Here is an 18,157-nt window from a genome sequence, read left to right on the forward strand (position 1 = left end):
AGAACTCAGAAGGTGCCATCTTTGCCCTTTCCTTCTGCCAGATTCTAAGCTGTGACAAAGAATGTTACCTGCATATCAGTAAACAAAGGATGTTGCAGCCATCAAGACATCAGCTAGTACAGCCTCCTCTGCCCCCTCCACCTCTGGGTGCACCCTGATGGGATTCAGGATGAGAGAAAACAGGATACTGGACTTAGTTAAGGTATATATCAAAGAAATTATTTTAAGAAGCCCAGCAGTTGCTTCTTCTCACACATAGAAAAGCACTATATTCATTAACTTGAGATGTCTGGTTTTTCTCTAATTCACAGTAATCCTTTGATGCTCAGACTGCTGCTCTTGTAAAAACACCTGTATATCTGGGCTCCTCCCTTACCTTGAAGGAACAGTTACTTGGAGCTATCTGAGAGACTGTCCCCTGGGCAAAAGATCCTAGTATACCTGCTCAAAAAAAATAAAACAAAAAAACACACAAAAAAACAAAATTCTCAACTTACAGGATGTGATTTTTTTTTTTTTTCAGTTGACACTGGTAGCACACATCTGGTACCTTGACTTTTGAGGCTGATGCCCAAAGGACACGTCCCTTGATATCCTGGCTCTGGTGGCCGGTATGGCTTGTGTTCACAGGTTTAACAGGTTGTTGGTTGTTGGTGCAGTCACTAAGTCGTGTCCAACTCTTGCAACCCCATGGACTGTAGCCTGCTAGCCTCCTCTGTCCATGAGATTTTCCAGGCAAGAATACTGTAGTAGGTTGCCATTTCCTTCTCCTGGGTTCAACAGGGTGTTGGAGAATTGTTTCTTTGTTCAACAGGGTGGTAGCAAGCAAAGAAAAACTCTCAACTGGTTATCACACCAGGTCTCAGTATAGAGGGGGCAGACAGAAATCCACATCTCAAAGTCTTCTCATGAAAGAAGTATCTTTACATACCTTATAAGCTATTGGCTGAGGGTCCAGCTTCAAATAAGACTAAACCTATATTTTGACTGGCAGGTTCTGGCACACCCACAACTAGGAGCCACTTATAGTAAACTAAGATGCTTGGACAATCACAAAGATTTGAGAGACAACCAAGACCTAGGGCAAGGTTGAAACATAGTGATCATCACTTACATGAAGCCACTCCTTCAAGACTATGAGAGGCAACTTTCCTATCTAACGCATGAAAACCAACAGAGTGTTAGGAAAATGAAGAAACAGAAGAGTATTTTCCAGATGAAAGAAATAAGATAAAACCTTAGAAAAAGACCTTAATGAAATGGAGGTAACTGATTTACCTTATACCTTACAAAATAACAGTCAAAATAATTGATCACTGAGGTCAGGAGATCAACATGTGAAAAAAGTGAAAATTTCAACAAAGAAACATAAAATAAAGGAAAATACCAAACAGAAATCAGAGCCTAAGATAACTGGACCTAAAAATACAATAGAAAGTTTCAACAGAAGACCAGATTAAGATGAAGAAATGATCAGAAGACTGAAAATAGGGAAAGGAACCTATCCAATCAGAGTAGCAAAGAAAGACAAAGGAATGAAAAAGAGTGAAAATACAAAAATACAGTAAAGGACTTATGAGACACTATCAAGTGGACCAATATTCACATTATAGGAGTCCAAAAAAGAACAGAAGAATTAAAAAGGCAGAAAAATGATTTGAAAAAAAAAAAATAGCCAGTAACTTCCCTAACATGGGAAAGGAAACAGCCTTCCAAATACAAAAAGACAATACAGTTCCAAGTAAGATGAATCCAGAGAGACTCATAAAGACATTAACTTATCAAAAGTTAAAAACAAGGCGAGAATCTTAAAAGCAGCAAGAGAAAAACAACTTGTTACGTACAAGGGTACCTAAGACCAGCAGCAGGTTTTTTCACCATTCTTTTCAGTCCAGTTCAGCGCCATGATCTTAGTTTTCTGAATGTTGAGTTTTAAGCCAACTTTTTCACTCTCCTCTTTCACTTTCATCAACAGGCTCTTTAGTTCTTCACTTTCTGCCATAGGGGTGGTGTCATCTACATATCTGAGGTTATTGGTATTTCCCCTGGCAATTTTCATTCCAGCTTGTGCTTCATCCGGCCTGGCATTTCACATGATGTACTCTGCATATAAGTTAAATAAGCAGGGTGACAATATACAGCCTTGATGTACTCCTTTCCAATTTGGAACCAGTCCGTTGTTCCGTGTCTGGCTCTAATTGTTGGTTCTTGACCTGCATACACGTTTCCCAGGAGACAGATAAAATGGTCTGATATTCCCATCCCTTTTAGAATTTTCTACAGTTGATTGTGAACTACAGTCAAAGGCTTTAGTGTACTCAATGAAGCAGAAGTAGATGTTGTCCTGGAATTCCCTTGCCTTCTCTGTGATCTAGAGAATGTTGGCAATTTGATCTCTGGTTCCTCTGCCTTTTCTAAATTCAGCTTGTACAACTGGAAGTTCTAAGTTCACCTACTGCTGAAGCCTAGCTTGAAGGATTTTGAGCATTACTTTTCTAGCATGTGACATGAATGCAACTGTATGGTAGTCTGAACATTCTTTTAGGTGGTAGGTTGGGTGGTTTTTTTTTGGAAATTTTTCTTGCTTCCTGATGAAGTCCTGTATTGCTGTAAATTTCCCTCTTAGAACTGACATTTTAATTATATGTCTTACTATGGGTCTGTTTGAATGCATCTTATTTGGAATACTATTTGCTTCCTGTCCCTGAACATCTATTTCCTTCTTTAATTTTGGGGACATCTATTTCCTTCTTTAGTTTTGGGGATTTTTCAACCATAGTATCTTCAAATACATTTTCATTAACCTTCTCTCTCTCCTTTCCTGGCAGCCCTATGATGTGAATGTTGACACCCTTAACGTTATACTAGAGATCTCATAGATTACATTCATTTTTCTTCATTTGTCTTTCTGTTGTTCTGATTTAGTGATTTCCATTATACTAAATTCCAGATCATTTATGCATTCTCCATCATTTAGTCTGCTATTCATTCCTTCTAGTCTGTTTTTTTTTTAAATCTCAGATACTGAATTATCTTTTTTTATTGCATTTTTTAATATTTTCTAGATCCTTGTTAAAATGACCCAATGTTTAGGTGAATTATTTTCCCTAATTCAGTTAACAGTTTTAATTGAAGGATAGTTGGTTTACAATGTTAATTTCTTTAGTGCAACCATGTAAATCAGCCACATATATATATATATATATATATATATATACCCACCACCACCACCTCCCCCCCACCCAGAGTTTTCCTCCCACTCCCTCATCCCACCCCTCTAGGTCATCACAGAGCACCAGGCTGGACTCCCTGTATTATATAGAGCACATGTTTCAGTCTAAATGTAATCATTTTTTCTCATCATTTTTTCTGTGATTTCTCAATTTGTAATGTTGTGTACTGAAAAGATGTCTGAAATATTAATAATTACTATCCTGTTACATTTATTAAGGCTGGTTTCATGTCTTAGTATATGGTCTATCCTAGAGAATGTCCCACACACTCTTGAATAGAACGTGTATTCCTTCATGAATGAATGATTCATACACCCTTTTAATGAGCAGGTATTATGACTTAAGTAACCAATGTTTATATAAGTTTCAGTATTCTTAAATATATAACTATATTCACCTGTAGCACATTTAAACCTGTAAAGAAATTTCATCTTGGAATAAATTTTATAGGACTTACAGAAAGAACATTAAATTCATCTATATTGGTTTGAAATAAGGCACATTATAGTTTCTAAAATGTTGTTAATTTTATTTCTAGATCCAAGCAATAATTTCCCAAAGTAAAAAAAAAAAAAGTAAAAAGGTTACCCTAAACAAAAATTTTTCAGAAAGAGCTAACCAAAATTAATTTCAAATACTAAGATATGACATGATAATACAACTCACTTAACTAGAAAGAAAATGTAAGATTGCACTTTACCTCACCAACTCCAAAGTCCCATGTTTGCTCAGAATGCAATTCTTTCAAAGGGATATTACCCCTAAGGGTTATAAATAAGACAGTATTAGAATGTGCTTTAATCCCTCTGAGATTACTGTTCTAAATTATGACTCCCAAAGTTGATTAAAGGTCAGAATTATAAGGGAAAGTGAAGTCACTCAGTTGTGTCCAACTCTTTGTGACCCCATGGACTATAGCCTGCTAGGCTGCTCTGTCCATGGGATTCTCCAGGCAAGAATACTGGAGTGGGTTGCCATTCCCTTCTCTAGATTATAAGGGAAGTTTTTAAAAATAAGGATTCACAAGCTCTATCTTAATGAGTCTATATGTAGGTCAAACTTGATATTTTTTATTTTAAAAACACCCTCCAGTGATAAGTATCTGCACAGGGTTGGGAGTCATATTCTAAATCATTTTCATAAAGTATATTTTAAAATTCAAGTTTTAACATTGTATTTTTCATTCATGAGACTAAATTTTTGGAAGTTTTTACAATGAAGAACCTAAGTTGATTTTATTAAATAAATGGTGAATCTCTTTTCTAATTAATTTAGTGCCAGTCCCATAAAAATGGCATCTAATATTCTTTGTATTAATAGATATTTTATATATTTCTTAAGAAAGTATTCTCAAAATAAAAATCTATTTTAATTCATGATTTTCAATTACCAAGACTGAAAATAAATAATAAATAAATCATAACTATTACCAAGAAAGTTAAGTTTATTCTGAACTAAGTTTTCTTTAATTATCTATAATATCTGTCCTATATATTGTTGATATGTTGTTTATGCTATTAACCTTTGACTTCTATTATTCCCTCATTCTGAGTCATATTAACCAAGCAAATTTCCCATGGAGAGCTGCCAAAATGTAGAAAATATGCTTCTCATGCCAGTCAGCATTCCTATATATGTCATCCTTTTATTTCTTATTATAAATTAATAAATTGACATTATGGAGGGTAAATAAACTTGCTGAACACATAAACCAGTATTTTTCAAATCAACTAACACTACAAGGAGTTAAATAACACAACTAACACTAGAAGGAGATCCAGCCAGTCCATCCTAAAGGAAATCAGTCCTGAATGTTCTTTGGAAGGACTGATGCTGAAGCTAAAACTCCAATTCTCTGGCCACCTGATGTGAAGAACTGACTCATTAGAAAAGACCCTGATGCTGGGAAAGATTGAAGGCAGGAGGAGAAGGGGATGACAGAAGATGAGATGGTTGGATGGCATCACTGACTTGATGGACAAGAGTTTGAGTAAGCGCCAGGAGTTGGTGATGGACAGGGAAGCCTGGCGTGCTGCAGTCAACAGGGTCACAAAGGGTCAGGACACGACTGAGTGACTGAACTGAACTGAACTGAACACTACGACTTAGATACGACTTGCACTGGTTAATATGAGGACCAAATTATCAACTAGGGTGATATTACCAAGGTTCTGACAACTGATTTTTTAAAAATATTTATTTATTTGGCTGCACCAGGTCTTTAGTTGCAGCAAGCAAACTCTTAGTTGTTGTATGTGGGATCTAGTTCCCTGAGGAGGAATTGAATCCGGACCCCCTGCATTGGGAGCATTGAATCTTAGCCACTGGACCACCAGGGAAGTCCCCAACAATTGATTTCTGAGTCCAGTCGGCCCACCCTAAGACAGCAATATGTCTACTTCACTTTGTATCCTTCAAAGTGCATTATTTTAGACCCCAACTGGCATTCTTCAGATTCTTCTAAAAACTTACATATGATTCACTGAATATTTCTGTATTTTCTCCTGGTATATCTTCTCTTGGTAATCACTTTCACATTTTCCTTTAAAAATAAAATTACGCATTGAAATAAAACTTTAGTATGACCCATATGAAGGGATGCCATTGGTCTACATACAATGTCATATAATGTCATCCTATTTTTAATTTAATATTCCTCCAAACACACACACATACACACACATATATTCATTAAAACTAAAGACAACAAAAATCCAACAGATAATTACATTTTTCATATATAATACCAACCTTTTTTATTAGAGCTGGCTGAATAAAAATCTTTCTCAAAAGATGTACTAAAATTATTTTTTTCATTATTCTTGTACTCTTTCTGGCAAATCTTGTTTGGCTGATACTTTTCTGAACAACTTGATATTTTAAAAGTAGATTTACTAAAACCCAACTCTGGATCTGTAAAAATACTTTTAATGTGGCTATCAGTGAAATGGTTTTTGTCAGAATCAACGACTGCACATGTATTATCATAATCATACTTGTCAAAGGTTTCCTTTATCTTCTGTTGGTCTACGTTTAATAAATTGATCATATTTTCACTAATAAAAGAGTCATAATTATCTGATAGAAGGCTGGAGGTTTGCTGGTTCATATCTTCATTTGAAAACTTTTTTCTATTTTCTTTCCAAATATGTTGTAATGAGTTATTTTCAGTAATGAAGTGTGACTGTCTTCTCTCATCCATGCTTCCACAATCTTCACCTACAACTACAGTAGGTGTCCTTGTAAGGAAGTTTCTATTTCCTGGACTTTAGGATAAATAAAAACATATTTAGCAAGAAAAGAGCAGGGCATTCTCATTCAGAAATACCTGAAGCTAAATTCTTACAGAACATATTGAGCAGCTATTAACACTTAAGCAGGCCATGTTTACATTTTTAAAATTTAAATAAATGATATTGCCTTGAGTGGAAATTCGTTTAATATGCTATCCTAGTATCTTAGTGAGTATAAAAATAATCTACACTTAATTTTGTACTTCAACATGAAATACTAGTATTTAGTTCAACTTACATTATATTAACAAAAGATGACTAATCCCATAATAATGTCTATGGAATAATCTAAACAAACTCTGAACATAAATGCTGCTTCATTTAAATAAAGAAAAATATATTGAAGACTATGCAAGGAAGAAAATTATCCTTAGTGTTAAAATGATAAAGTGATAAAATTGTTATAAGAACAAGATACTTCTCAATCTAACAAGGACCTCACCCTAACAAAATCTCTCTCAAGTTTCCAAGGAAGAGCAATATACATACAAATGTATACATAAGTATTGATAATAAATCCAAGAGAAAAGATGAATTAGAAAAAAAGGTCTAAGTACCTTGCAAATTCCCTTCTAATGCAGAAATCATAATTCTAAACTATGTCCAATTTCTATAAAAGAATCAAAATTATAATGGAAAGTAACTGGAAATTAAGATATTCTGAATTTTGTTGCCTTTGAGTAGCTACAAATTTACATAGGATTGTTTTTTTCCCAGAGATTGGAGATACCAATGAAAACTATTGAGTTCCCATTTTATTTTTAATTAATGCACTACTCTGTTCTAGGCAGTGAGTGTTTCATGTATTGCGGACAGAGAGATAAAATATTTCAGTATTAAGGTATTAAGGAGAGAGAGATGTTTGGTCCATAAATGCTTACAGGTCATGATCCTACATTATTTCTCAATATGGGTCCTACTGGTATTTGGTAGTGAACTTCCTGATGTTCAAGAAAAGGCAGAGGAACCAGAGATCAAATTGCCAACATCCACCAGATCATCGAAAAAGCAAGAGAGTTCCAGAAAAACATCTATTTCTGCTTTAGTGACTATGCCAAAGCCTGTGACTGTGTGGATCACAATAAACTGTGGAAAACTCTGAGAGAGATGGGAATACCAGACCACCTGACCTGCCTCTTGAGAAACCTATATGCAGGTCAGGAAGCAACAGTTAGAACTGGACATGGAACAACAGACTGGTTCCAAATAGGAAAAGGAGTATGTCAAGGCTGTATATTGTCACCCTGCGTATTTAACTTCTATGCAGAGTACATCATGAGAAACGCTAGACTGGAAGAAACACAAGCTGGAATCAAGATTGCCGGGAAAACTATCAATAACCTCAGGTATGCAGATGACACCACCCTTATGGCAGAAAGTGAAGAGGATCTAAAAAGCCTCTTGATGAAAGTGAAAGAGGAGAGTGAAAAAGTTGGCTTAAAGCTCAACATTCAGAAAACGAAGATCATGGCGTCCAGTCCCATCACTTCACGGGAAATAGATGGGGAAACAGTGGAAACAGTGTCAGACTTTATTGTTTTAGGCTCCAAAATCACTGCAGATGGTGATTGCAGCCATGAAATTAAAAGACACTTACTCCTTGGAAGGAAAGTTATGACCAACCTAGATAGCATATTGAAAAGCAGAGACCTTACTTTGCCGACTAAGGTCCGTCCAGTCAAGGCTACGGTTTTTCCTGTGGTCCTGTATGGATGTGAGAGTTGGACTGTGAAGAAGGCTGAGCGCCAAAGAATTGATGCTTTTGAACTGTGGTGTTGGAGAAGCCTCTTGAGAGTCCCTTGGACTGCAAGGAGATCCAACCAGTCCATTCTGAAGGAGATCAGCCCTGGGATTGCTCTGGAAGGAATGATGCTAAAGCTGAAACTCCAGTACTTTGACCACCTCATGTGAAGAGTTGACTCATTGGAAAAGACTCTAATGCTGGGAGGGATTGGGGGCAGGAGGAGAAGGGGATGACCGAGGATGAGATGGCTGGATGGCATCATGGACTCGATGGACATGAGTCTGAGTGAACTCCGAGAGTTGGTGATGGACAGGGAGGCCTGGCGTGCTGCGGTTCATGGGGTCGCAAAGAGTCGGGGGGACTGAGCAACTGGATTGAACTGAACTGAATGTTATTCTGTTATACCAAAAGACATAACCTATAGTATACAATAATATACACTATCAACACCAGAGAAAATTCTGTTACTCTAAATGAGAAAATAAATTTAAAACCACTGCATAAGTTAGAAAGCATACTACAAATGCAAATCATCGTTCTAAACATTTGCAAAATGTGCCAGAATTAAGAGAGACACGTGTACCCCAATCTTCATCGCAGCACTGTTTATAATAGCCAGGACATGGCAGCAACCTAGATGTCCATCAGTAGACGAATGGATAAAAAAGCTGTGGTACATATACACAATGGAATATTACTCAGCCATTAAAAATAACACAGTTGAATCAGTTCTAATGAGGTGGATAAAACTGGAACCTATGATACAGAGTGAAGTAAGTCAGAAAGAAAAACACCAAGACAGTATACTAACACCTATATATGAAATTTAGAAAGATGGTACCAATAACCCTATATGCGAGACAGCAAAAGAGACACAGATGTATAGAATAGTCTTTTGGATTCTGTGGGAGAAGGCAAAAGTGGGATGATCTGAGAGAATAGCATTGAAATATGTATATTATCATATGTGAAACAGATCGCCAGTCCATGTACTGTTTCTATGAAAATAATATCTTAAATCAACTAAATAAAAAATTAAATGCAAAAAAAATTTGCAAAAATGTGGGCAATAGAACAGTGTATAGTAAACAGTTGTTTTTCACAAGAAATAGACTAGAAGATGCAAAAAAAAAATTAGAAAGTGAAAAGCACTATCCTATACCCAATTATTACCATAGTACATAGAGAGAAGAAATTATTTTGATTGAGAAAAATCAGGCAGGTGGCATTTGAGTTGGGGACCAAATGTTGGGAAGAATTGTTACTTATACAAATGGAAGAGAGAAATGATGGTAAACATATAAAAGACATATTAAAACAAATCAATACAGTTTCTTTTAACAGTTTATTTTTCCTAGAAATAAATATAAAATTCATCAAAATTATATACCAAAATAGGGATAAAGTTATTATCTGAATAAACAGTATTCAACAGATAATTAATTTAAGCCTGCTGTTTCTAAGTTGCTTCAGTTGTGTCCAACTCTTTGTGACCTGATGGACCACAGCCATCCACCAGACTTTTCCGTTCCTGGAATTCTCCAGGCAAGAATACTGGAGTGGGTCGCCATGCCCTCTTCCAGGGGATCTTCCTGACTCAGGGATTGAAATCGCATCTCTTGTCTCCTGCATTGGCAGGGACTTCTTTACCACTAGTGCCACCGGGGAAGCCCAATGTATGCCTACTATGCAGTAAGGAGACAGTAGAGTTTACATTCTAGTGAAAATATATATTAAACAAATAAATAAGATAATTAACAATTATTAAGTACAACGAATGAAAAAAATTAAACAAAAAGATACTAACAGCTCCTTTAGACATGATACAGGATCACACGATGGAATAACATGTTGGAGGTCCTATTTCAGATAGTTTGATCAGGAAAGTCCCTAATAAGGAAATGATAAGTAAGCTAAAGGTACAGAATGGTTACAGATGTGAAGAAAGGAGTAAATACAACTCTGGGGGATGGACTAATAAGCACAAATGCAAAATCTACAGCCTGTTTGAGAAATGAAGAGAGGAGGAATAAGACCAGATTATAATCACTAAAAGAAAACTTATGACTTAAGGTTTAGGCACAAAAGGGCCAAAAATCATGCAGAGCTTTATTTCTGAAAAGAGTAATAAGAAATACTTTAAGATTCTAAGTACAAAAGCAAAATCAACTTACTTTCTGCCTTGGAAAATATCAGTCTGATTGCTGGGTAGATATGAATTTCGGGACTTTTGATTGCCCACATGAAGTAAAAGAGACCAGATTAACCTTCCCAACTGACACAATTAAAAAACTAGACAAAATACATGAGACAATGATTTTCAGACATTGGCCATCAGGTATAACAGGATAATGATTCCTGAGAGAGAGAGAGAAAGCAAATTAAATGAACCCTATAACTGCCCCTAGTTTACTGCCTTGAGACTGTCTGTATCCATGCCACGGAATACTTGAAGGAGAAACCTAGTCAGAGTCCTAAGAATCCCCTTCTTGAGGAAACAGAGCTGAGGGTTCAGGGAGACTACAGAAAACAGAATTCACAGGGCAGAGTACTATGAAGGAGGATGTTTCAAAATAAAACAGCAGACTCTGGAGATCTACAGAGAGTTATCAAATTTTTAACCAAGTACTCATCAGCAAATGCATATGAAGCAATTACTCAAGACTAGGAAAAGAAACCCAACATGAGAAGATGGAACAATTTCAGGAACTCAAGGATGGGAAAATTTTGTGTTTCCATCAACCAGAGTGGAAAATCTTGTAATCCAAAGAAAACTAGAGAAGACTCAGAAGAGTATTGCCTCAGCAGAGGGCAAAGTAGCCATAGACTGAATGAACAGGTACCTGGTGCTGCTTAACAAATTCTAAAGTAAGTTTCAAAAGAATCATGTTACTTCCGAGTAACTAAACTGTATCCCAGAACAAAGCTTAGGATGATCTATAGGAATATGAGATTTCCAGAAACCAAAAAGATGATTTACAAGGTGTAGAATCTAAACAAAATTATCAAGACTGCAAAGAAGCAGGAAGTTGCTATCTCTAATAAGGAGGAAAATCAGTTGTTAGACTAAGAAATGACACAAAATGATATACTTTAACTTTATACACAAGGACATTAAAAGATTTATTCTAACTATATTCCTTATTTCGAGAAGCTAGACAAAATATTAAGCATGTTGAATAGACATCTGGAAAATAAACAGAGCAGTTAAATCAAACTTCTAGAGACGAAAAATGCACTGAATAGATTTACCAGTATTGGATACCAGAAAAGATACAATTAGTAAATTTGAAATTCTAACAAAATCTATATAAAACGAAAGGAGAGGAAAAAATTTTAAAATAAATAGAGCATCAGTAAACTGTTATACAACTTCAGTTGGACAACTTTACATATTATTTAGGTTCCCAAAGAAGAGGGGAGAGGAACCAGAAAAAATATTTGAAAAATTAATGACTGAATTTTTTTCAAATTTGGTAAAAACAGTAAGAACACAAATCCAAAAAAAATCAACACATCCCAAACACAAGAAATAGAAAACAAACATTCTAATCCTAATGGAGAGAAATCTATAGTAGAAAATTTATAGTAGAGAATCCATAATAAAAAACACAAGCAAACTTAAAAACAGAGAAAAATACATATTATATACACAGATATTTAGATATTTAGCAAACTTCTAGTTGGAAACAATGCCACTCAAATGTCTTTGAAAAATGGCACTCATCCCTGACCAAATGTGAGGTCTTATATTCCAGGTGTTTAAAAACAACCTCCAACTCATCATTGACTGACCTCTGAACACGGCTTTTCAGCTGTAAATATTTATGTTAAAAGAAAGATATCAAATCACTAAGTTAAACTTACATCTTAAAAAATAGAAAAAGAGAAGATCACACTAATTCCAAAGTAAGTAGAAAAAAGAAATCATAAGCATCATTGGAAGCATGGAGTCTTGAACACTGGACCACAAAGGAAGTCCTCCTTTATATTTTAAACATGTAAGTTGTTTCATTTTCTTGAAGTGATATTCTTGCTTTTTAAAATCTATCTGTGAATAATTTTGGAAGCCTTCCATAAAAATTTTAAAAAATTATTAGCAGCTGATTTAGTGCATTTATGGAACATGGGCGATTTCAGTCTATCATCACATTGATTTTTCCATATAACCCTGAAGGAAAGATACTATCTCTAGCCTAAATGAGGTAGACAAAATGCCAAAAGATATAAATAAGTTAGCTACAGTCTCATGACTAATAAATAAGAGATCTACTTTTCAAAAATAAGTTTGACACTAAGGTATAATATCTGTGTTTTTAACAATTTATTTTAAAATCTATATTTGCAAACAAAACACATCTCAGCTAAACTGTCCCTAGTTGAGTAACTCAGATGAAGGGGAGTCATCACCTTGTCAGTTCTGTCTCCTTTGATTGTCACAATTTCTCTTAAATATTGACCAGGAATGTCCCTTTTAACATTTCTCTAATTTCTCCAGAGTTAGCTATAGAAGAACCCTGGACAAAATTGATCTTATGCTTCTTCTGCATCTGGTATTTGGAGATGATTTAGACTAAACTTCAGTCATTATCATTTAGACTAAAATTTAAAATACCCAGTTCTGGATAATTTCTTCTTCCATGAGAAGGTCTCCAGGCTCTTTCAGTTCTCTAGCCACTGTCAGTTCAATTCAGTTGCTCAGTTGTGTCCGACTCTTTGCGACCCCATGGACTGCAGCACGCCAGGCTTCCCTGTCCATCACCAAATCCCAGAGCTTATTCAAAATTATGTTCATCGAGTTGGTGATGCCATCCAACAATTTCATCCTCTGTGATCCCCTTCTCCTCCTGCCTTCAATCTTTACCAGCATCAGGGTCTTTTCAAATGACTCCATTCTTCACATCAGGTGGCCAAAGTATTGGTGTTTCAGCTTCAGCATCAGTCCTTCCAAAGAATATTAGGCACTGATTTCCTTTAGGATTGACTGGTTTGATCTCCTTGCAATCCAAGGGACTCTCAAGAGTCTTCTCCAAGACCACAGTTCAAAAGCATCAATTCTTTGACACAGATTTCTCTATAGTCCAACTCTCACATCCGTATATGATTACTGGAAAAACCATAGCTTTAACTAGACGGACCTCTGTTGGCAAAGTAATGCCTCTGCTTTTTAGGTCCATGAATCAAGGTAAACTGGAAGTGGTCAAACAGGAAATGGAAAGAGTGAACATTAACATTTTAGGAATCAGTGAACTAATTAGGATGGGAGTGGGTGAATTTAATTCAGATGACCAATATATCTACTACTGTGGGCAAGAAGAAATGGAGTAGCCCTCATAGTCAACAAAAGAGTCCAAAATGCAGTACTTAGGTGCAATCTCAAAAATGACAGAATGCTCTCTCTTCGTTTCCAAGGCAAACCATTCAATATTACAGTAATCCAAGTCTATGTCCCAACCAGTAATGATGAAGAAGCTGAAGCTGAACTGTTCTATGAAGACCTATAAGACCTTCTGGAACTTATACCCAAAAGATGTCCTTTTCATTATAGGGGACTGGAATGCAAAAGAAGGAAGGCAAGAGATACCTGGAACAATAGGCGAATTAGGCCTTGGAGTGCAAAATGAAGCAGGGCAAAGGCTAACAGAGTTTTGCCAAGAAAACACACTGTTTGCCAACAAAAAGCAAGCACCCTCTTCCAACAACATGAGATGACTCCACACATAGACATCCCCAGGTAGTCAACACCAAGATCATACTGATTATATTCTCTGCAGCCAAAGATGGAGAAACTCTAAACAGTCAGCAAAAACAAGACCGGGAGCAGACTGTGGCTCAGATCATGAACTCCTTATTGCAAAATTTACACTGAAATGGAAGAAAGTACGGAAAACCACTAGACCATTCAGATATTACCTAAATCAAATCCCTTATGATTATACAGTGGAAGTGGCAAATAGATTAAGGTAACAGATCTGATAGAGTGCCTGAAGAACTATGGATGGAAGTTCATGACAGTGTACAGTAGGCGGTGATCAAAACCAACCACAAGGAAAAGAAATGCAAAAAGGCAAAATGGTTGTCTGAGGAGGCCTTATAAATAGCTGACAAAAGCAGAGAAGCAAAAGGCCAAAGAAAAAAGGAAAGGTATATCCATGTGAATGCAGAGTTCCAAAGAATAGCAAAGAGAGATAAGAAAGCCTTCCTCAGTGATTAGTGCAAAGAAATAGAGGAAAACAATAGCATGGGAAAGATAAGAGATCTCTTCAAGAAAATTAGAGATACCTAGGGAACATTTCATGCAAAGATGGGCACAATAAAGAACAGAAATGGTATGGACCTAACAGAAGCAGAGGATATTAAGAAGAGGTGGCAAGAATACACAGAAGAACCATACAAAAAAGATCTTCATGACCCAGATAATCACGATGGCGTGATCACTCACCTACAATCAGACATTCTAGAATGCAAAGTCAAATGGGCCTTAGGAAGAAGCATCACTATGAACAAAGCAAGTGGAGGTGATGGAATTCCAGTTGATCTATTTCAAATCCTAAAAGGTGATGGTGTGAAAGTGCTGCACTCAATATGCCAGCAAATTTGGAAAACTCAGCAGTGGCCATAGGACTGGAAAAGGTCAGTTTTCATTCCAATCCCAAAGAAAGGCCTTGCCAAAGAATGCTCAAACTAGTCACTGTAACACAACAATATTAGAAGCTCTATTTACACATTTTTGAGGCTTCCCAGGTGGCACTGGAAAAAAAAAAAAGATCTGCTTCGCTGACTGCAGTAAAGCCTTTGACAGTGTGGATCACAACAAAATGTGGAAAATTAATAAAGTGATAGGGATACCAGACACCACCTTACCTGACTCCTGAGAACCTGTATGCAGGACAGAAAGCAACAATTAAAACTGCACATGGAAAAACGAACCGGTTCAAAATTGGGAAGGAGTATGTCAAGGCTGTATATTGTCATCCTGCTTATTTAACTTACATGCATAGTAGTACATCACATGAAATGCTGAGCTAGGGGACTCATAGGCTGGAATCAAGATTGCCTGGAGAAGTATCAACAATCTCAGATATGCATAATAAACCACTTTAATGGCAGATAATGAAGAGGAACTAAAGAGACTCTTGATGAAGGTGCAAGTAGAAAGTAGAAATGCTGGCTTAAAAGTCAACATTCAAACATGAAGATGATGGCATCCAGTCCTATCACTTCATGGCAAATAGATATGGAAAAAGTAGAAACTGTCAGATTTCATTTTCCTGGGCTCGAAAATCAACATGAATAGTGACTGTAGCCACGGAATTAAAAGATGCTTGCTCTTTGGAAAGAAACCTATGACAAATCTAGACAGTATATTAAAAACCAGAGACATCACTTTGCCAAGAAAAGTGAAAGTTATGGTTTTTCCAGTAGTCGTGTATGAATGTGAGAACTGGACCATAAAGAAAGCCGAGTGCCAAAGAATTGATGCTTTTGAACTCTGGTGCTAGAGACGACTCTTGAGAGTCCTTTGGTCTGTAAGGAGATTAAACCAGTCAGTCAGTTTTAAAGGAAATCAACCTTGAATATTTATTGGAAAGACTGTTGCTTAAGCTGTTGGCCACCTGATGCAAGGAGCCAACTCATTGGAAAAGACTCTGTTGTTGGGAAAGACGGAGGGCAAGAGGAAAATGGGACAGCAGAAAATGAGTGGATTTGATGGCATTACTGACTCAATGGATCTGAGTCTGAGCAAACTCTGGGAGACAGTGAAGGACAAGGAAGCCTGGGGTGCTGCAGTTCATGGGGTCACAAATAGTCGGACAGGACTTAGCAACTGAACAACAACAACCACAAGGTGGCGCTAGTGGTAAAGAATCTGCCTGCCAGTATAGGAGACATGAGAAATGTGGGTTCGGTCACTGAGTGGGAAGATCCCCTGGAGAGGAAATGGCACCCCATTCCAGAAGAATCCCATGAACCGAGGAGCCTGGCAGACTACAGTCCATGGGATCACAAAAGTCAGACGGGACTAAGTATCTGAGCAAACATCAGGGCAGATATCAGTGGAAAAGAAAGCAAACAAAAACAATAATAGAGAAAATTGATAAAACTAAAAATTTAGCAAATAAAATTAGCAAAAATTTAGGTATACTAATCAAGGAAAAAAGAAAAGACACATATCTGGAATTAAAGGGATATCAACACTTTTACAGAAATTAAAATGAACTGTGAACAACTATATAATAACAAATAATATAACTTAGATGAAATGGATGAAATCCTATAAAAACACACATTGTGACAAAGAAAAGGAAATTTTAAAATCTGAGTAAATCTGTAACACAAAAAAAATAAAGAATTCTTAGTTAAAAGTTTTCTAAGAAAAGCCTAGGTGCAGAAACATTTAAAGAAAAAATAACCAAATCCCAGTGGCTCAGTGGTAAATAATCTGCCTGTAATTCAGGAGATGCAGGAGACCTGGGTTGATCAATGGGTTGGGAAGATTCCCTGGGGGAGGACATGGCAACCCACTCCAGTATTCTTGCCTGGAGAATCCCATGGACAGAGGAGCTTGGCAGGCCATAGTCCATAGGTCACAGAGAGTCAGACACGACTGAAGTGACTTAGCATGCACACAACCAGCCTCCACAAATTCATCCATTAAATAGAGGAAGAAACATTTTCCAACTTGTACTATGAAGCCAGTATCATTACTCTGGTACCAAAGCCAGACAAAGACATTATAAGTAAAGAAAAATTCAGAGCAATATTCCTCATGAAATAGATGCAAGCAGAATTGACATATATATTATCATATATAAAACAGATAGCTAGTAGGCAGCTGCTGTACAGCACTGGGAGCTCAGCTCGGTGATCTGTGACAACCTAGAGGAGTGGGATGGTGGGAATGGGAAGGAGGCTACAGAGGGAGGAGATATATGTATGCATAGAGCTGATTCATACTATTGTACAGGCAAAACTAACACAACATTGCAAAACAAATATACTCCAATTAAAAAAAAAATTCTATGATAAACCATAATAGAAATGAATCTGAAAAAAAGATTATATATATATATATATATATATATAACTGAGTTACTGTGCTATACAGCAGAATTAACTATATTAAAATAAATCTCTCTACATATTTTTAAAAATCATCAATAAAATATTACCCCCCAAAATGAAGCACTTTATGAAATGGGTTACAGAACATGACTAAGTAGCCAATAAACTGTGGAAAATTCTAAAAGAGATGGGAATACCAGACCACCTGACCTGCCTCTTGAGAATTCTGTATGCAGGTCAGGAAGCAACAGTTAGAACTGGACATAGAACAATAGACTTGTTCCAAATAGGAAAAGGAGGACGTCAAGGCTGTATATTGTCACCCTGCTTATTAAACTTCTATGCAGAGTACATCATGAGAAACGCTGGGCTGAAAGAAGTAAAAGCTGGAATCAAGATTGCCGGGAGAAATATCAATCACCTCAGATATGCAGATGGCACCACCCTTATGGCAGAAAGTGAAGAGGAACTAAAAAGCCTCTTGATGAAAATGAAAGAAGAGAGAGAAAAAGTTGGCTTAAAGCTCAACATTCAGAAAACGAAGATCATGGCATCTGGTCCCAGCCCTTCATGGGAAATAGATGGGGAAACAGTGGAAACAGTGTCAGACTTTATTTTTGGGGGCTCCAAAATCACTGCAGATGGTGACTGCAGCCATGAAACTAAAAGACGCTTGCTCCTTGGAAGGAAAGTTATGACCAACCTAGAGAGCATATTGAAAAGCAGAGACATTACTTTGCCGACTAAGGTCCATCTAGTCAAGGCTATGGTTTTCCTGTTGTCATGTATGGATGTGAGAGTTGGACTGTGAAGAAAGGTGA

The 18,157-nt window shown here is 36.6% G+C and overlaps 1 protein-coding gene across 1 annotated transcript in view; it reads right to left on the reverse strand.

Annotated features, from left to right (window-relative positions):
• The window catches only part of REDIC1 (regulator of DNA class I crossover intermediates 1), a 92,103-nt gene that overhangs the window by 24,083 nt on the left and 49,863 nt on the right, over window positions 1–18,157 (reverse strand). Inside the window, 3 exon segments of the mRNA XM_069584616.1 lie at window positions 3,934–3,994; window positions 5,706–5,775; window positions 5,985–6,499. Coding sequence (XP_069440717.1) covers window positions 3,934–3,994; window positions 5,706–5,775; window positions 5,985–6,499 — 646 coding nt within the window.

The sequence above is a fragment of the Ovis canadensis genome, chromosome 3 (assembly GCF_042477335.2).
Source record: "Ovis canadensis isolate MfBH-ARS-UI-01 breed Bighorn chromosome 3, ARS-UI_OviCan_v2, whole genome shotgun sequence".
Classification (NCBI taxonomy): Eukaryota; Metazoa; Chordata; class Mammalia; order Artiodactyla; family Bovidae; genus Ovis; species Ovis canadensis.